Raw genomic sequence first — 19246 nt, 5'->3', positions numbered from 1 at the left:
ATTTTTATTTTCCATTGCTCTCTTTTCTATTACTTCTGCTTCTTCTGGGGAGTTTGCGAGGTCGGGGTCGTATTGAGGACGCTGAATCATCGGATGAAGACTTTCTTCAGGATTCGTTACATAATCTCGCCAACAACGTTGACGAGAGTAGTTAAATTCCATATCCTCGAAAGTTTCATCCTCCAACATAACCTTTTTGTCTTCGAGGACATCTAAACAATTAGTTTATTAAATTACTAATCTTGAAAACATTTTACACCTGTCGTAACGCTGTGGACCCTAAAGACTCTGTCCATGAATGATTGTCCAAGAACAACTGAGTCGAGGAAAATACCACCAGCGGCAGGATTAAACGCGGATTGATGAACAGGACGGAACGCATGCCGGTCAGGATGATGGCGCCGATCCAGTGGCGAATAGTCGACAAGTTGAAATTTCGGCAAACGATCGTCATTTTCTCGGTTAATATTGAAAAGGAGAAGATTGCTTCGAGCTGCTTGCAAGTCAAGTCCTTTCGGCTTGCATTTTTTGCCGGTAAATAGCTAAAAGAATCGACTAAATCAAAACGGCAAGAAGCGTTCTCTTACATATGATCCAGCAAATCTTACGACAGGATCAGTAGAATCGAACTCAATCGTCGCCTTCGGCTCAAGCTTTTTCTTGTTGTACTTCAAATCATGGCGCTTCTGTACAATCTTCATCACATCAGAGAGCCGATCCGGCTTTGACTTTTTCTCTGCTTCAAATTCTTTCCCGACGAGCTCGAGAATTGAATCGCGTTTGTAGTGCTGATTGAGAAACGTCTGACAGAAATCAAAGCCCGCCAGATCATCGAAACGACAGTCGCCTTGTTCGTTGACGCCCTCCAAAACATTCGGAGCGAGCCATGCAAGCGCGTCCATCGGCATTCGCTTGAGGATCAACTCCGATAATATCATACGATCAGGATGCTCCTGCAACTGTCTGAGGAACGAGCGTCGCGACTCATCCGTCATCCTCAAAAATAAAACTTTTTTACAAGAGAAAATTGGCATTTTTTCGAATTTATTTGGTTGTTGAAGGTCTCACCACACTACAGTAAGAATTACGCGCTAATGTTACTGTCACATACTATTGCTATTGTTAATAAACACAGTCGGTATAAAAATTTTAACTAGAATCGATAGAGAATTAAAAGACACTTGAGAGCATATTTAATTTTTGAATCGATAATTTTTTGGTTTGTGAACTTTTTTTGGTACTAAAAGGCAGGTATTGCACAATGAGGGGAGGAATTTCTGAACCCAGTAGGTCAATGGTGGCCAAATTAAAGAAAACGGTCGGTTTGATTGGCTTTTGAGAGCATTCACGATCTCTGATTTTTCCAAAACCCTAACGATAGAATTTGCCCGCCATAGATTTGGCTAGCCTAGAAAAATCGACCAGTTCTTCTTGAAAATTTTTAGGATATCTCATTTGTAAGGAATCATCTAAAAGATTATTGACTCGAGTAGCAATTGTGAGGATATCATTATGATTGAACGATGTTTTAAGGGCGTAAGGGTCGACCTCTGGGGATGTTGGTAGATATTCGTAAGTGTAACTTTTCGCTTTAGCTTGTTTTGAGCATTTCTGAGAATGATAAAAAATAGAATTCTAAATAAGGAACATGAATGGGATACAGTTTGGCTTTAGTTACAGGTTGTTGAAAGAAGCAGTTTCACAAGATAGGAAAATGAAGGTTTTGGTGTTCAATCAATTGTTTTTATCAAAAGTCTAAAATTAATAAAAGCGCTTGGCAGATGCTTTTTCTCGTTCTTGGTAGTAGTAGAAGCCAACTCCGCCACCGATAACCAGGATCAGGAGGAATGTGATGAAGCCCCAGCCTCCACCGGAGGATGATTTGTCTGAAAAGGGGGTAAATAAATAGCCGGGCTGGTTTATTCTGAAGATTGTTCGGAGATTTAGGTCAAGGGGGTTGAATAAGGTCAATGGTGGTTCGATTTTGTGATATAAAATCAGCTCAAATAAGATTTTCGTCATTATGAGAATGAAATTGATCTAAAATTCGAATTCCGAATGGAAAAATTTACATTTTTATGATTTCGAAAATGAAACATCTGCAGGAGTTATTTTTAGTCCCATAGGAAGCCGTTTGCTTTCAAATCTACTGCTAAAATAAACTCAAATCTGACCTTTGACAGCTTCTTTCGGCGCAAGATTGAGCACTTCAGGTTTCATATCGTGTCTCTGTCCAGCATCAGTCTTTGAATCCAGCTGCCAAATTTTAAACGAAACAACGTCGTGATTGTCTGTCAAATCTCCAGTAGCACTTGTGAAGCCAACGTAGAGGCCGGTCGGAAGTTTTACCCCGTCAAGTTCGAAGCAGGTTTTCTTGAAGTCGCCGCTTCCGTCTGGATCGACTTTGACGGTTAATTTGTCGTCGATGTATCTGAAAATCGGTTTTTAAATCTCAATATCGAGATATCGGATAACTAAAGCCATTCGGTTTCTTTGAAAACTCTCCAAAACGTCATTAGGGATTCGAAGGAAGAGTGAATTTCAGCCAAAGTCTTACTAGTCGGGGGCTAGACTAGTACTTGTTCTCGCAGACGGTAATCTACTGTAACTAAAAGTATCCTCGCACGTCAGTCATGCGTTTGAATTATAGAATATAGAATTATTATTATTTATTAGAATTATTTATTTATAGAATTATATACGTAAGATATCCAAAAGGCCTTTCATCGAAAACAACTTTAGTTTCTCAGACTACGCAGAAAAAGACCTGGTAGAAAGCCAAGAAACGGAATTCTATAGACTATAGTCCCTCCTTCTTTCTATAAGCCCTTGCTTCAGAATCCCAATAAATTTCAGTCACACGCACCTGACTCGCAGTAAACTGTTGTCTTTCTTATTTCTGTGGCCGGAAAGACACTTTCCAATATTTTGATCAGCACCGTCGTTGTCGTGATTGAAGCTCCAGCTTCCGTCGTTCACAAAACCAGAAATCTAAAAGAAAAACTTCTATCCCTCCTTTTTTTCCATGGTTTTCTAACCTGTGGGAAGTTTCCAGTTTGTCCTCCGTTTTTGTAAGAATCCATCAGCGCCGCGAAGCCAGTAAAAGTGCTCGGCCCGCCGAGTGCTGAACCGAATTGGCCTCTCTCTTTGATGATGAACATTCCAAGCCCATCAGCGGCAATCGACTTGCCTTGACCGTGAATTTTGTATGCAAGCTGCAGCTCCCACCAGGGAAACGTAATTGGCTTAATTGAAATGATTTTAACGCCTTTTCTTAGGCTGTAAAACTTACCACTCGGCTCCAGAGACCGCCAGTTTTCGACTGCTGATCAGGAGTGAGTCGGATGTATTCAGAAGTAGCCATTGTATCGCCTTTTAGCTCCCAAAGAGGTAGGTTTCCAGAGTGGGGAGGGATGAGGGAATGCGATCTTAGGAAAGAAATTAGGGGTGATTTCTGAAGCTACAGAGAAAGCTTATTTTAAGACCATTCCGAACAGAACAGGAATGTAGAAAGTCCTGCCCTTCTTTCCGGGGTGGTCTTACCGGTATTATGCGGTCCCTCTACAAGGACAAAAGAACAGACGAACCTCTTCAAAAATCCAGGATTATCATCCCAGTAAGCCTGCTCTGCTAGGGCGAGACCGAACAAACTCAACAAACAACCGGCGATTTTCATGTCAATCTCAAATTCTCAACTCAATATCACAAAAGTTCAACACAATTTTTGATGTATCTACTGGGTCAAGATTTTATTTCAACAAACAGTCAAACAGCAGTCCCTAAACGGGCGAAATAATAACGCGTTCGGAGGAGAATCGTTCCCCACCGCAGTAGTGTTCGTGAAGTATAATCGACCGGTAGTAGAAGGTGCCCATTGTTTGTTGTCCATTTTGCAGGGAGAAGGGAGGGATGGTGATTTATTCCCAGGTGGCGTCCTGCTCGCCCCAGTCGCCGGCGGCTTCGGTCTTCTCAGCTGGAGCTTCCCAGTCAGCGACCTTGGTGTCACCGCCAGTGGCGACAGCAGCGGGCTCCTCTGGCCAGTCACCGTCGAGTGGGATGACGGGAGCATCGGGAACGTAGTCCTGGGTCTCGCCGCCAACCTCTTCAGCAGCCTCTCGCTCCTTGAGTTCCTGCTTCTCGATTTCCTCGGGAGCTCGGTAGAAGAAAAGATCGGGCATGATCTCTCGCTCCCACTCGGTGGATCGGTTGAGGGTGCCTCGGAGTCGGAGGACCTCTCGGGCGAGAGTCCACCAGATCAAACCGATGGAGTGAGCACCCTTGTTGTTGCAGGGGATGGCGATGTCGACGAACTAAACAGAATAATTAGGTTTCAAGAAGAAGCTGGTTTTCCACAAAAAATGTTATTTACAGTCATTTTTCAAAACAAAACGGCATATAAATGATTTTGAACGCAGATGAATGGTTCAGAATATGAATATTAAATTGAGGTTCATCAATACTAGAGGCGAGTTTTCTAGCGGTGAAATAAGAAGAGAAACGACTGTAACGATGGCTTTCTAAGATGTTTTTTCTTACCTTGACTGGAGAGTCAGAGTCGCAGAGAGCGATGACTGGGATGTTGACGTAAGAAGATTCAGTGATTGGCTGATGATCGACTCGGGGATCGGTGACGATGAGGAGTCGGGGCTCTCGGAAGGAGCTCTGGTTCTGGTTAGTGAAAGCACCAGGGGTGTATCGGCCGGCGATGGGGTGGCACCGGTCTTGGCGGCGAACTTGAGGATGGCTCGCTGACCTGAACAAAAGAAGGGTTAATGTTGTTGACAGGCTAAAAGATTCGTACCCTGGGGCTTGCCAGAGATGACAGCAACATCAGCTGGGTTCTCGACGGCGGCGATGGCTCGAGCGGCGAGCATGAGCTTCTCCCAGGTCTTGCCAAGGTTGAAGATGTGGTTCTGGGCCTGGTTTCGGCCGTGGACGTACTGGCCCATTCGGTGGTCGTGGTTGACGTCGCCGAGGTGGACTCGGGCGGCGATCATTCGACGGATGTCGGCCTCAGTGGGAGCAAGAACGGACAAGTTGGAGGACATTTGGTCTGATTACGGTCTGAAAAAGGGGGAGATTAGATAAAACTAGAACAGATGGAACTTAGAATAGACTAAGACCGAAAATTGATCGAGAAATTAGAGCTCATTATAAATAGTCCGTTTGCATAGGAAAAATTGATTTTTTCCCTATTTTTACTATATAGAGCTGTAGAAATACGAGTGATCTTTCAAATATAATGCAGGACAAAAGAATCTTCTGATAAATCTCTACGAAATACTGGAAAATCTGATAGAAACATGAAATTAGAAAAAGTGAATTTGTCCTGTTTCCTCTGCGCCAATAGCGTTCGCGCTGGCACCGCCCCCGCTTTTTGAGAAACAGATGACTCATGAGCTGCTGGCGCTGGGAGAGTTCAACTTGGCCGCGGCTAATCAGCGCGAAAATACTGAACTTGGCTAAATCCGATTTTTTTGAAAAAAGGATGAAAAAGAATTGAATAGAATTGAGCCTTTCTTCTTGAAAAAAGGAGTTTTTTAATTGGAAAACTGATGAAAAAAAGAGATAAAAAGAAAGAAGATCCGGAAGAATAGAGAATTGAAGACAACAAGGAGGAAAATTCTAGCGCTGCATATAGGAGTTTTTATCTTATAATTCTGCCAAGGAACTTGAATAGTGATTGTCAATTTCTATTGTCATCTATTAAAATTATTATTATTTGCGTTTTAAAAATTATTTTTTTTTGAATAATTAATAATCAGAAAGAAATGATCGAAAATGACTGTAATTGCCTAAAACGATCCTTTTTATCACCCCGTAAATGATCCCTTGGGAATCGAACTAAGAACAGCTCCATTAGCGAGAGCGAATTACAGTCAGATAGAACGAAAATGATTCCAACGACTCTTTTTTAAATCGAAACTTGAACAGAAGATCACAGAGCGTATTTTTCAATAGAACACTGCCGGTAGTAGTTTTTGAAAAATCAACGGAAAGAAGGGGAAGACAATGGTTAATCCATCTCACATGCCAATTCAGGGGGCTACTTACCGATTCCGACGCCGTTCGCTTTTTGAATCGAGAAAATTTTGTATCAAGCATTTTTATTTCAACGCGGAACAGTTCTGATCGTACCTTATTCGTCAGAAAAGGTAGAAGACCCTTCTAAAAAGCAATTATTTAAAGTCGCAAAGCGGCTTATCAAAAAACGAAGCCGCATAGCGGCTTCGGCAAGATTATCGCTTCAATCTATTTTTAGATTTTTGCGAAGCCGCTTTGCGGCTTTGTTGTTAGAAAAGCTGTTACGCGGCTTTTTATGAAAGTTATTTTATAAGACGGCTATTCTATTGTTTATAACTACAGTAAGAAAGGAACAACAATTGACAATAATTCAATTATTATTATAATTGGCATTTGGAATTGAGGCAGAAGAATCGAAGATCGAGTTCAAATTTATCGGAAAAAATAATTGCCGAGACACAACTGTGCGCGTGACTTACTGTAACACCGTAAGCGGAGCAGTGCGTGATGGCATCGGCTCCACAGATCTCGGCATTTAACAGATGTCCTTACGCGTGAGCACGAGTCTTTCAGAAAGACAGCCGAAACTTGCGATAAATTATTCATCTTCGCCACTCATCCACTCTATTATTTTTTCGTATTCTCTTTAGTGAAACCGACAAAGAGCGGCTTTTTGTAAATTTTATTTATTCAGAAATTTTTTATCTTTCATGAATTTTTAAAACACTTCCGCCTTGCATCCCTTTCAATTTTTTCTGACGTTCATCGAAGCTTGTTACCAGAGATATTTGACCCAAAATGAGACTCAACTTCCGGAATTTCTATACAAATATGAAGTGTCATGTTTATTTTTAGATTCAAGAATTCGGAGAATTCGATATGCGAATTTTATGATATTGAAACATCCTTTTTCGATCAAGAGAGTCCTTTTTATTACTCTTTTGAAGATAAAAATTGGTTGTTTTATTAATCATAAAAACTATCGTTTATGATTTCATCATTGCTGAATATAATTGTTTTAATCTCAAAGTCGGAAAATCGCTTCTAGAGTTCTTATCAGCTTCTCAACTTTTAAATGACCCTTGAATGGCCCGCCGAGCTCCGAAGAGGCGTTATCAGCAGAGATAAACGTCTCCTCCTCCTCCGCCAAAAACCCACCGCGAGAATCAAAACAAATCGAAAATTGAAAATTTTCAAATTTCAAAAATAAAAGAGAATCTTTTTCCTTCAAGAGAAAATATTGAACACGAAAAAGAAAAATAAATTTAGAATTACTTTCGTGAGGCGATAAATCCATCACCTGCCGAGCTGATATAGTGAGATACAGTGAGGTGAAAATATAAATTTTTAAAGATATCACGCGCTCTAAAATTTTTAGAATTTTTGAAGAAAAGATAAAAAAGAAGCATTTTTCAAGGCCACCAACTATTTATATTTTACAACTCTCCAGCCGCTAATTTCAGCTTTTAATCAAATAAACTTGGCCGCAACTTTGAAAAGAGAGAAAGAAAGATGGTCAATTTTAATTCCATTTTCATCCGCTTTTTTCTTAAAATCTGAGAGGCTCATTTTTGTCAAAAATAACAAAAGCAAGTGGTGTACCCCCTGTGTCGGGCAAAGATTTATCGAATAATAGCCTAATCCGGAAAATCCAAAGTCGAGCAGATGGCAAACCCGCCTTCGATTTTTCTTCGTGTTTTCGACAATTCAACAATTTGACAATTTCATCATTCTTTTTTGAAATGGATATCCTCATTTTCCAAAAGCGCACTTCTCACGTGATTTTTGAAAAAGAGACAATTTAGCCTCTGGAAACCAATTTACAGACTATTCACCAATCTAATTGTTTTTTTGCTAGAAATTGAGAGAAGACTAAAACGTATATTTTTTCAGAGAGTGTCGATGTCGGACTTTTAGTATGGCTCCTGGTGGAGATGATTCATCGGTGAAGGTTGCTATCCGAATCCGGCCGCAGCTGGCCAGAGAGCAAATTGAAGGCTCAAGGGTAAGTTTCTCCTAAATTTTAAGGGTGTCACTCTATAAATCGGAATTTGAGATTTGGGCGTTAGTAAAGGCCAAAAATAACTAGGAAATTAGATTTTTTGCCTTTTTTGTCGAATTATAGCCAATAAAATAATTTTATCAAAATTTTAGTCCTTTGAAATCAAGGAAGAAAACTATTTTCTTAATCATTTAATTTTGATGAGTTTTGTCATTGAAATATAAATGTTCCAAATTCTGCCCCAGTCACTTACTGTACTCATTTTTCAAAGAAAAAACACCGCGGACAACCTGTCGTGGGTTGTAATTTTTGTCCGAACGCTTTTGAATAATTTTGCTTTGATACTGTGTTGGTAACACTTGAAATAGATATGCACCTTCGTCACCACTGGAGAGCCGCAGATAACGCTCGGCAAGGACAAGCAATTCACCTACGATTATGTCTTTGATCTTGACAACTCGCAGCAGCAGGTTTACTGTAAGTTTGACGATCCTTAGGAAAATAAAATTTTTAACAATATTTCAGCTGGCTCTGTGCAGAAGCTTGTAGAAGGATGCTTCGATGGCTTCAACGCGACGGTAATTGCGTATGGCCAAACAGGAGCTGGAAAAACACACACCATGGGCACCGGTTTTGAGCTAAACACGCCAAGGAACGGTTTAAGCACAGCTGAGTTTCTTATTAATTTAATTTCATACAAGATCCTTCGTACCCTCTAGCTCGTGCTTTCCAACTGATCGAGTTTGTTTGTCAATTGCATTTCTTTCTCACGTCAATTTTTCAGAAAAAAAGCTTTAGCTTTAGGTTTCTAAAAATAACACCCAACCATGCTTGTTTCTTAACCCCCTAAAGCGAGCAAGAAGGAATGATCCCCCGCGCTCTTCGCCAAATCTTCGACGGAGTCCATTCTCGCCAGGCGAAAGCCATTCAAGAAGATAGCATCAAGCCCGATTTCTTCATCTCCGTCCAATTCATGGAAATCTACAACGAAGAGGTGCACGACTTGTTCAATCCAGAAGGCAACGAAAAAGTCCGCATTCACGAAAAAGACGGCTCCATCGTCGCGGACGGGTTAAAAGCTGTCGATACAAAGAGCTATCAAGACACAATGAAATTGCTTCAACAAGGCGCATTGAACAGAACAACAGCTTCGACAAAGATGAACACTCAATCATCTCGCTCGCACGCCGTCTTTACACTCAACATCAAACAAACCCGCGCTGCTCCCTGCAATTCAGATGAAAAAGAAAATAAAAATTTGGATCTAGAAACCGTCTCTGCAAAGTTTCATTTTGTCGACTTGGCTGGCTCCGAGCGGCTGAAACGAACTGGTGCTACAGGAGACAGAGCAAAGGAAGGAATCTCTATCAATCAGGGCTTGCTCGCCTTGGGCAATGTCATTTCTGCCCTTGGAGATGCGTCGCAAAAACGAAAGCACGTGCCCTACCGCGACTCGAAAATCACCCGTCTTCTTCAAGACTCACTGGGAGGCAATTCTCGTACTATCATGATCGCCTGCGTCTCCCCATCAGACTCGGACTTTATGGAAACACTCAACACGCTAAAATACGCCAACCGAGCGAGGAACATTCAAAACAAAGTTACTAAAAACCAAGATTCTTCATCAAAACAACTCGCTTTACTTCGGACTCAACTTTCTCAAGCACTTTCTGAATTGGCGCTTTACAAGACTAATGGCGCCAAAGCTGTAAATGGTAAGAAAATTTATGAGAATAAGGGTATCAACAATGATTTTTCTTGGATCTTGGCTCACTGAAGATTACCGAGCCCAATCTTTGGTCCCCAAATCTTATCTCTTTCTTTCTCTTGGCAATATCGATAACAATTTGCAGGGCTCACAAAAGAGGAGAATAATAGCCAATAAAACGAATCCTCAAAAGATCAGTGAATCTTCTCAGAAGTCATTGACAAAGGCTTATTCACCCAATTAGCCAATCTTTTATACTTTTCTAGGGGCTGGAGACAATTCCTCATCTGTCGACATTGCTGGCTACAACGATATGTTTCAGGAGAATTATTTGCTTCAGGAAGAAATCAAGAAACTCAAGGAAAAGATAAAAGAGCTGCAGGACACTGTTGATCGTCAGAAAGAGAGATTAATAGGCAACGATTTTGAAAGAAAAAAAACATGGAAGAAAAAGGTCAAAAGGGGGGTTTTATATCTCATAATCCGACCATCGTAAAAATGAATTTTTCAAGTTTTTTTTATTCATTTTTGAAATCGAGAAAAAAGCGCTGCAAATGGAAAACGTCGATTCAAAAGACAAAGAAGGCCGAAAAGTCGTTGCGGATTATCTTGCCCAAATTGAAGATCTGAAAAATCGCCTTACACAAGCTGAGATTCGAAATGCACGGCCGAGGATCGGCAGCGCAAGGGAAACTGCCACGCTCAATACGCAGAATACGGGATCCGAATTTATCTTTTCTAAAATAAATCGCCTCTTTTTGATCCCCCTCTAGAATCCAAAGGAACTCATAGAACGAGCAAAGTACGACATTGAGCTGCGAAAAGCTGGAGTTCAGACGAGCGCAGAATATTCGCAGAGGGAATCGGAATCGCACGGGGAAGAGGAAGAATTTGACGATGATTTTGATGATCACTCGCCTTCTGATGACGAAGGAATCATTGAATATGATTTGAATGCGGCGGAACAACACAATGAGCTCACTGATATCACGTAAGTTTAAAGTTATTTTTTAACTGTGAAAGGTTGCAACATGATTGGTTTCTTGATGCTTTCAAAACTAAAATCTATTTTCAAATTATTCAAAGTTTTAATTTCAATAGTCAGCTAAAGATTTTTGGATTTTCCCGATCGTTGGTGCTAGTGAACGATTAAAATGTAGATAGAAAAAATATATGTTACCTTGTTGATTACTTCAGTAAAGCTTGATAATTTGGTCTTTTGTGAATTCTTTTCGGCAAATCGGACATGTTTTCAGAGAGAGATCATTGAGACATTTTAGGCAGGATCGATGGCCACAGTGAAGAGTAGATTCTATTTTTGTTCCACTGTCGTAATTTTCAAAGCAAATCTTGCACGCTTTTGTATCATCAGAATTCTCTTAAGATTCATCGTCAATATACTGTAGTAAAGTTTTTCATTGCATGAACTTCAGTTTGCTAATACATGAAAACCTTTTCGCGCCACTGCGGTAGAGATCATGGACATTGCAACTTCTGCGAATCTCTTGTAGATCTTGCTTTGATCGGCCAAAGACTCGTATTTCCTTTCATTTATCATGACTTCTTTTCTAGCAGCAATCAATTTTTCTTGAGCTTCTTTTTCGACTTTTTTTGCGTTAAAAATTTCAGCAAGGGATGAGTGTTGCTTGTCAGTTGAATCTTTGAATAGTTGATTGGCCTTTTCAAGTAGTTGGTACTCATCAGTGATGTTAAAATGATCCTCAGCTGATTTGATGAATCCTTTCGGACAACAATTTCCAGTTATAAAGTCTTCGAAGGAGAGATTTCTCGCTGAGCATTTCTTTGCGGGGCAAATGAATGTTGAAGTGATGAGTTTCATGGCACCGCCCTTATACTGTACGTAACCCGGATCGCAATCAATTATCGTCTGGGCACATCTAGTGCATCTGTCATTCCAATTCTTTTTGGAATACATTTTCATGAAGTAACTAAATGCAGGTCATTTTTTTAATTCGAAAACAAAAATCCGAGAGTTTGATTCTTTACAAAAATCCTACCGGTTACAATCAGAGCATTCACTAGAATTGTTTTTCTCGGCTACATATTCTCCCTCGATCCAAAACTTTTCCATCTCAAAATCTAAAATGTGCGGAGCCTATATCGATCTGAAACGAAGAAATTTCCCGCGATTCGCTATCAAGTAAATCTAGAGCGCTTCTTTTACGCTGGTTGGATCAAACCAACTATCAAGATTTCTTTTTCCAGAATTGAATAAATCTAGGGACTTCTAAAATTGTTTTTTTTCCTCGCACAGAAATTTCTAAATATTTATTTTTAGCAACGAAATCGACCTGAAAGAACAACTCGTCCTCCAACTCGAAGCAACGATGGCCAACTTAGAACATCAACGAAAAAAGTACGAAAACCAGCTCTCAATCCTCGAAACAAAGATCCAGGAAGCTGAAAAAGAACGTGATCTAGCTCTGGCCAAGCAAAAAGACAAGAGCGACAAAGATCCTCGGTCGAAAGAAAAAATCCGCGAAATGGAGCAAAAACTATCGCTGCTCAGAAATGATCTGAAACAACTCCAGCAGCAGAAGATTGAAAACGAGAAGCTGTCAAGACGAGAAGAAGCAAAATCAAGAGAACTGGCAGACGCAAAAATGAAGCTGCAAGAAATGAAACGCCAAAAAGTAGATTTGATCAAGAAAATGCGCGACGATGCAAAAATTTTCAAAGAAAAAGAGATGAAGACACAAAAAGAGCTGAATAAATTGAAGAAGTCGATGAGATTGACGGAAACAAACGCAGCAGCTGCTAATTTGAAGCAAAAATCGACTGAGGAAAAATTGCAAAGATCGGAAAAAGCTGTGAATGAGCTGAAATTACAGGAAAGGAAAACTCAAGCTCTCACTTTTACCGAAAAAAATTGAGCTCCTCAAGAATAATGCCTGATCTTTAACTTATAATTTCGGGAAAAAAATTGAGGAAAAAATTTTTTTTGCCGGTAGGAAATTTGGGTTTCCTCTTCTCAGTTAAAAAATGTGAAAAACGCGGCGAGTAAAAACGGTCTGCCATCGAAATCCCCCCCGGAACGGATTGAGACAACAGCCCGGCAACATCAGACCACAAACACGTTCCAGAGCCAACTACAGTAAAGTAAGATTTTATTTTCAGTTTTGACATAAATACGCGGTTCAAAGATTTTATTTGATTCTTATCGACGGAATTTGCATAATTTTCAAACTCGGATTTTATCGTTCCAAAGATTTACCGTAACTTCGAATTGACTCTTAGTCAAATTGGAATTTCAAGTATTAATCTGAAATTAAAGATGTGGTCGGTTACTCAGCAAAAAATCCGATCGGCCATCGCCGCCAGAGAAACCCAGAAAGATGTCGAAAATGAGCTAGAAAAGCTTTTGGCGGAACGAAAGTCTCTCGAAGATGACAAGGTAAGAAGCGGATGATCCTCTTTTTCTGAATGCCTGTTTTGAAGTCCTTTCAAAACGACGAACATGTGGAATATATTTCCGAAAGGATTCAAGAGGCCCAGAGTCAACTTGTTGAGCTTGCTGATGATGAACCTATAGGAATGGCTTTCGATTGAAAATACAGAAAGTATATTTTATTTGGTCTCATTTCAAAGGAATGTATTGGCCTGGCCTCAGCAACCTGAGCAGAAAACCTGAGTCAGGGTCTAAAAGATCTTCTCAAGAATTTTTGATTGAGTTGGTAATCTTTTAGATCCTCACTCAGGGTTTCTACACAGGTTGTTGGGCCCAGATATTGTCTGTACCGGTAGATTACACCAGGGTGTCTAAATTGGACAAAATTTCCGGATCTGGCCGACCATTTTCCGGCCAATAATTTTTTCGAGTCTGATCCGGCCAAAATCCAATCCAATTCCAATTTAGCCCGATAATCCAATAATTTGCCAATTATGGAATTCCCCAATTTAGCCAATTTTCCAATTATTTTTCGATTCCAATAAAAATCCGAATCCGGTAAAAATCCGGTTTATTTTCTCATTTCTTCTCTAACAAACTAAAAGAAAGACTTTAATAATTGCTCTTTGGACCAAAAAGTACAATTATTCGACTCATTTTAGTCATTATTTGGTTAAATTTAGGAGTATTTTTGGTAGAAAATTTGATCAAAACGGCTGATTCGGCTGGTTGCCCTACAATTTTCCAGTATTCCAATTTATTTTGGTCGCCAATTTGCCCATTTTAGCCCCGATTTCCAATTTATCCCAACTATCCAATAATGCCCAATAATCCGAAATATCCAACAAAAACCGGGGCCAGATCCAACCAATTTCCGGCTATTTTCCAAAATTGGCCAATCCAACTATCCAATCCAATTTTGTCCGTCCAAATTAGACACCCTGGATTACACTTGGTTACGTAATGATTGACATTGGAGTTGGCTACTTGGGAGCCCGTTATTTTGAGGTCTTGTGACCTCGGAAGTCGAACAATACTGTCTACCGTATCAACATAGTGAAAGATAAATGGTGAAATCCGGGATCTGTTGAATTGAAAATTGAATGGGTTGTTTTGTGTACACTTTTTTCTCCAAGGGCTTCTAAAACATGACCCAACAACTAAGCCATTACAAGTGGATGTCGAAAATGCTTCGCGAAGTCAATTAATTTACTTACTCAACCAGATGGTTCCTTTCTTTGTGAATGCGCACGCGAATGTGAACCAGGAGAAACGGCAAATGACGGCCAATTATCAGAAGGTTCAAAACGAGCTTGATTCCAAAGGTAACTTATTTACATGAAACATAGAGGGTATTATCAATTAATAATGCCGTATTTATAGAGGTTAATTAATGGTTGATCATTTTAAATTCCCGCAATTATTACTGACAGAACTTTTTAGAATCATATTTCGCAATGCAAAAGCAACTGATTTCTCATCTGATGGACAAAAAAACCTCCCGGTCCGACCCATTGCCGACCCCAAGAACAGCTTCGAAAAAGAAGCGAACTGCGAACATGTTCGGCCTCTCTTCAGCCCTTGGTCTTCCAGGACCAAGTGGGGAGAATGGCGATGAATCGACGGATAGATCGCCTTCTCCGACATCAACAATAAGTAGTACTGAAACGGGGAGTTCTAAGCTGGGCTCGGTAAACTGTGTCAGGAACAGACACAGGAACAGGAAAAAAAATTTCTGTCCCATATTTTACACAGGCACACAGGTCAGGAAGCAAAAATATCCTGATTTTAGACAGGTACTCAGACAGGTTTTTTTACACAGCTTATCAAACAGGTTACACAGGTCAGGGTCTGCCTGAACAGGTCTGAGCAGGTCAGAAAACAGGAAACAGGCCCTGTGACAGGACAAAAAACAGGATATTTCTGAGAAGAAATATTACAAAGAAACAAAAAGACGCGAATTTATCGGTTATTTTGATTGACGAACTCTTCTTTACGCCTTTCGTTATCGATTTCTTTAAATATTTTCGCTGACTTATGCAGTTCCTGACCTGGTTACACAGGAGCCTGTCTATGGTCAGGACCTGAGCGGGAAACACAGGCCTGTTTAAGACAGAAACAGGAACAGGGACAGCTAAAGAAAAAATTTTCCCCCAATTTTACACAGGTACACAGGTCAGGCCCAAATTATTACCCGATTTTACACAGGTACTCAGACAGGTTCCCCAAAAACAGGAAACAGGACCTGTAACAGGTTTTTACACAGCTCAGTTTGCCGAGCCCAGGTTCTAAGGACACTTCTTCTTCGTCGAAATTGAGCTCGAGAGTTGGCGGCTTTTTCTCAAGGAATTCTAGTAGCAAGGTATGTTGTTAAAAAATAAGGAAGCTGGAGTACTCTTCTTATCTAGGTTACTGTCGACCGGGCAGCCACTGGAAAATTCCTCCCCTCTCATTCGCCCGAGGACGAAGACAACACTGTAGGATTGAAGTGCACTCAAGCTCTTGTTGGTCATCAGAAAGCGATCATTTCGATCGTCGCCTCTGAAGAGTTCCTCTTCACTTCTGGCCGCGACAAGTTGATCAAAATGTGGGACCTGGTGGACGACAAAGAAGTGCTTCAGTACAGCATGCCCAGTCCAGTGGAATTGCTCGCTTTTGATTCGAAGCAACGCATTTTGTATACAGTTGATGGGGGAAAAGTATCCGCTTGGGACACGGAGACAGGAAATGAAAAGCCGCTAAAAGTCATCACGGAGAACAAACCGATTCAGTTCGTGGAAACTGATGACTGTGGACGGCTCTGGATCGCTGTCGACAAGACTGTAAGTTTCTTGATTGCATGAATTGTTTCCGCTCAAATATTCTTATAGCGCGCTTATCTAATCGTTACTGTAAGCTTATCCACCAGTTTATTTTTAAAAACGGCTGTCTATGGCCAACCTAGGCAACCCCACCTTTTTTATTTGAGAGAAAAATTGCGGGATCGTCTTCTAAAACATCCGGAGCAGTGTTTCTCAGTTTGGTTGGACCTCTACGTTTAATTAGCCAGCAATAATGTGTACTCAAAAACAGTTTACGCAAAACTTGTATGATCCAAAAAAGTAGAGGAGGGCACAAACAGATTCTAAAAGAACTAAAAACGTGATTTGAAAATAACACACTCCGTCGTTATCCAATATTAACTAACCTTCTTGGCCTCGTTTGATCAGCCAAAACAAGCCATTCCCAAAGCTCAATACAGTTTCTTTGGAGAGCGTGATTATGAAATTTGGAATATCAATAAAAGTCATTAAATCTGGTCAAAAGGAGGGTCTATGGTCAATAGCCTATGGATCAATCAATTAGTTCATTCATCTTCCCCCCAAGTTGTCTACTAGATATTAGGATTGCTGATACGACGATATTGTCCATGAAACTTTTATCATAATTTTTGACATCGTTTTTTAAGGTGAAGTGTTACGTCAACCATTTGGACACGGGACTTCGATGCGCGTCACCTTCAGAGATAACCGCCCTCTCAGTCCGAACAGTTTCCGATTTAGAAGTCTCCGTAGCTGTCGGCGGCCGCGACAACTCCACGCGTCTTTTCCGTCATTCCTTTGAGCTGCCAGCTGATTCAATCGCACCAAAAATAACACTTTCGCCTCATCTTGACACTGTAAGCCGTTCAACCCTTCATAGTCTTTTACAGTACTTTTTCCAGGTCACTGCCATCGTTGAATTCGAAGATTTCATCGCTACCGGCTCGCGAGATAATTCCATAAAGCTCTGGTCTTCCAAAGGCGAATTGGTCAAGACTTTTTCAATGGCTCATGCTGACTGGATTCTTTCGATGAAAATCATTCCCGGAAGAAATGCCTTTGTTTCTGTAGCAAGGGATGGCTCCTTAGCCGTGAGTACAGTGGTTCATTTCTCGGTAGAATTTTCCGTTAGAATTTCTAAGCGAGAAAATCTATCGCCTTTTATTTTGAAAACTGCCCGAAAAGCGCTAAATTTTGAAAAAACGTATTTTTAGATCTGGTCAACAAATCTGGAGAAGATTGGGCACATTACGGCAGCTGATGCGGTCGCGGTCCGCTCAATCGGAACTACCCGAACGCATGTATTTACCGGTTCACCTGTCAAAAAGTCCGGCAAAGCCTGGCTCATTTGCTTTTAAAAAACCAATCTCTCTCTTCTTCACGAAATTCAAACTTCTGAAATTCAAACTCAATTTCGAAAAACAAAAAAAAAATCTTTCACGTGTCCAGTTTTCCACAAAACCAACCACTTCAACCAACTTCTACCTCCTTTACCTCATTTAAAAAAATCTCACCACCGCCACGGGCTTCCATTTATTAAGAAAAATCACGTTCTAGCACCAACTTTTTTAGTTTATTTTTTTCCATTGTGAGCTAATTCAATCTTTGATTACAAAATTTTACGTTACAAAAAGAAATATTACGTTGAAAATTGCAGTTCGATAAAAGTGCTGGCTTATGAATCTTTCATGTGTAAACAATTTATATCTGTACTTGTCATATTTATTTATACAGCCGCGCGAAATCTTTTTGAAAAGAAATAAACCTGGCGCCTTCAACTCGATCAAGAAGATCGGCCAAGATGTCTAAATGAGACTTCGTCGAAGTCGATCTCCTTTTGAGACATTTCATATGTCCTTGGTTTTTCAAGTGTCTTACTATTCAGCACTTTTTGCAGTACTGAAACTCACGCAATGTTTGCACAACTTAGGAATGGCCTCTAACCCATGATTTTCAGTTTTTAACAATTTTTGAAGCAGAATTTCAAGCAGGTTCCTGTGAATAACATAATAAAGTCAATTTCATTGTACTGATAAAACCAAAATGATATTTACAGGGACATAATGTTGAACATTTTATGGCGTATCTTGATATATAAGCAAATCATTTTTTGACATTTTCACTAAAAAATTGCAGAATTTTTCTTACAAAATGCCTACAATGAGCCAACTGATAGAGGTTAATTTCTAAAATATTTGAAGATTCGCTTCAAAATTGCTGATTAATAAGTTTTCAAAGAGAAGTCACAACTCAAATAGTACTTTTTTGATAAAAGCCAATAGCAAGTATTTCTGATGGAGCTGAATTCTCTCAGTGAAACAGTGAATAAAACTACCATAGGAAATTCATCGGAACAAAAAGGACATTGAATCGTTGAATAAACAGATTCACGAACAAAATCAACAACATGAAGAAGCAATGCGTTCACAACGAGAAGAATTTGAAGTCGAGCGGTATAATTTTCGTGGTGAACTCGCGCAAGTGAAAAAAGAGCTACATTCTGAGATCAATATTAAGATGGAACAAAGTCAAAAGCGACAGAAGAACACTGAAAGCGCTGTTGATGATATTCTCACTGATAATCTTATTACAAGCGAAGATTTCCGTATGTTAACGGAGTATCAATTCATTAATTTTCATGAACTTTTAATTTTAGAATAAGAAAATCTTTTTAGATGAGACCATCGAAAATCTAAGAAAAACCATTGACACCCGACTTTCGTCGTTGGAGGAAAGACTTGCAAGAATAGAAGCGCATAATATTCAGAGAGCTAGAACCGACAGTGAGCGGTATAATGACTTAATCGCAAGATTTGACCGCCAAGATCAAGAGTCCGCAAGACGAGAAGAAATTCTCTTCCGTCATTTTGGCGTTAATATTTAGGTATTTACATATCAAATAATGTTTTCCTAAATTCAGACTCAAATCCGGGCTTACTCCGATCGAATCAAATTTATTCGACAATAATTTATTGTCAATAAATCATTGTCAATAATCCTACTAGATGGCAACAATCATAGTAGACGGCAATTTTATGACAATAAAATTTTCTCAAAAACACGTACTGTCTGCAATTTCCATCTGTTATTTTTAAAGGGGAAACGCCACGCTACGTAACGTGTTTTGCTTCGACAGGTCCTCAAAAGATAGACCATTTTTTGTGCGCAGCCAACAGCTCTAAATCACCTTCTCCAGTTGGTAATTTACCTCATCCGAGGTGTCCGCCAATTTACCGCAGATTATCGCAGAAAGGCCAGTTATCCACACAAAAATGCAAAACTCGCAAAAACTCACATCAGAA

The 19246-nt window shown here is 40.0% G+C and overlaps 5 protein-coding genes across 5 annotated transcripts; 2 read left to right on the top strand and 3 right to left on the bottom strand.

Moving 5' to 3' along the window:
* Positions 1-1027: 1027 nt before the first annotated feature.
* LOC145695589 (VIP36-like protein) lies at positions 1028-3722 on the bottom strand. Its single transcript, XM_081772577.1, has 6 exons — positions 3588-3722; positions 3293-3428; positions 3039-3245; positions 2867-2991; positions 2175-2431; positions 1028-1886 (listed from the first exon to the last, which is right to left on the bottom strand). Exons 1-6 carry the CDS (start codon positions 3674-3676, stop codon positions 1762-1764), a joined length of 939 nt encoding a protein of 312 aa, XP_081628703.1. The 5' UTR covers positions 3677-3722; the 3' UTR covers positions 1028-1761.
* A 12-nt stretch (positions 3723-3734) lies between these two features.
* LOC145695590 (small ribosomal subunit protein uS2-like) lies at positions 3735-5088 on the bottom strand. The gene is given in 4 exon segments (XM_081772578.1): positions 3735-4310; positions 4537-4712; positions 4715-4753; positions 4802-5088. Coding segments are annotated over 4 exon segments (855 nt in total). The 5' UTR covers positions 5049-5088; the 3' UTR covers positions 3735-3917.
* A 2708-nt stretch (positions 5089-7796) lies between these two features.
* On the top strand, positions 7797-13246 carry LOC145695581 (kinesin-like protein KIF21B). The gene is made up of 11 exons (XM_081772567.1): positions 7797-8029; positions 8395-8503; positions 8552-8678; positions 8879-9741; positions 10001-10150; positions 10281-10450; positions 10511-10725; positions 12034-12586; positions 12731-12854; positions 13030-13149; positions 13194-13246. The coding sequence occupies exons 1-9, from the start codon at positions 7943-7945 to the stop codon at positions 12851-12853; spliced, it is 2397 nt and encodes a 798-aa protein (XP_081628693.1). The 5' UTR covers positions 7797-7942; the 3' UTR covers position 12854; positions 13030-13149; positions 13194-13246.
* Positions 10787-11850, bottom strand: LOC145695592 (uncharacterized). Its single transcript, XM_081772581.1, has 4 exons — positions 11753-11850; positions 11187-11683; positions 10915-11112; positions 10787-10872 (listed from the first exon to the last, which is right to left on the bottom strand). Exons 1-3 carry the CDS (start codon positions 11824-11826, stop codon positions 10928-10930), a joined length of 756 nt encoding a protein of 251 aa, XP_081628707.1. The 5' UTR covers positions 11827-11850; the 3' UTR covers positions 10787-10872; positions 10915-10927.
* A 4837-nt stretch (positions 13247-18083) lies between the features above and the next one.
* On the top strand, positions 18084-19010 carry LOC145695593 (uncharacterized). Its single transcript, XM_081772582.1, has 4 exons — positions 18084-18122; positions 18285-18549; positions 18620-18828; positions 18865-19010. Exons 1-3 carry the CDS (start codon positions 18096-18098, stop codon positions 18826-18828), a joined length of 501 nt encoding a protein of 166 aa, XP_081628708.1. The 5' UTR covers positions 18084-18095; the 3' UTR covers positions 18865-19010.
* Positions 19011-19246: the final 236 nt, after the last annotated feature.

Source organism: Oikopleura dioica, chromosome 1, assembly GCF_907165135.1.
Source record: "Oikopleura dioica chromosome 1, OKI2018_I68_1.0, whole genome shotgun sequence".
Taxonomy (NCBI): Eukaryota; Metazoa; Chordata; class Appendicularia; order Copelata; family Oikopleuridae; genus Oikopleura; species Oikopleura dioica.
Note: the sequence above shows the minus strand (reverse complement) of the source record. Positions and strands in the feature narration are given on the sequence as shown.

Bases quoted from the DNA above. Each gene is read 5' to 3' on its own strand.
- LOC145695589 (XM_081772577.1), bottom strand. From the start codon at position 3,676: ATGAAAATCGCCGGTTGTTTGTTGAGTTTGTTCGGTCTCGCCCTAGCA. The intron at 2,432-2,866 runs GTGCGTGTGACT...ACCGATTTTCAG, and splicing joins AACAGTTTACTGCGAGTCAG to ATACATCGACGACAAATTAA. The intron at 1,887-2,174 runs GTCAGATTTGAG...CCCCCTTTTCAG, and splicing joins GCCGAAAGAAGCTGTCAAAG to ACAAATCATCCTCCGGTGGA.
- LOC145695581 (XM_081772567.1), top strand. From the start codon at position 7,943: ATGGCTCCTGGTGGAGATGATTCATCGGTGAAGGTTGCTATCCGAATC. The intron at 8,030-8,394 runs GTAAGTTTCTCC...CACTTGAAATAG, and splicing joins AGCAAATTGAAGGCTCAAGG to ATATGCACCTTCGTCACCAC. The intron at 8,504-8,551 runs GTAAGTTTGACG...ACAATATTTCAG, and splicing joins CTCGCAGCAGCAGGTTTACT to CTGGCTCTGTGCAGAAGCTT.
- LOC145695592 (XM_081772581.1), bottom strand. From the start codon at position 11,826: ATGGAAAAGTTTTGGATCGAGGGAGAATATGTAGCCGAGAAAAACAAT. The intron at 11,684-11,752 runs GTAGGATTTTTG...ACCTGCATTTAG, and splicing joins GAATGCTCTGATTGTAACCG to TTACTTCATGAAAATGTATT. The intron at 11,113-11,186 runs GTTTTCATGTAT...ATGAATCTTAAG, and splicing joins TACCGCAGTGGCGCGAAAAG to AGAATTCTGATGATACAAAA.
- LOC145695593 (XM_081772582.1), top strand. From the start codon at position 18,096: ATGCCTACAATGAGCCAACTGATAGAG. The intron at 18,123-18,284 runs GTTAATTTCTAA...AAACTACCATAG, and splicing joins CAATGAGCCAACTGATAGAG to GAAATTCATCGGAACAAAAA. The intron at 18,550-18,619 runs GTATGTTAACGG...AAATCTTTTTAG, and splicing joins TATTACAAGCGAAGATTTCC to ATGAGACCATCGAAAATCTA.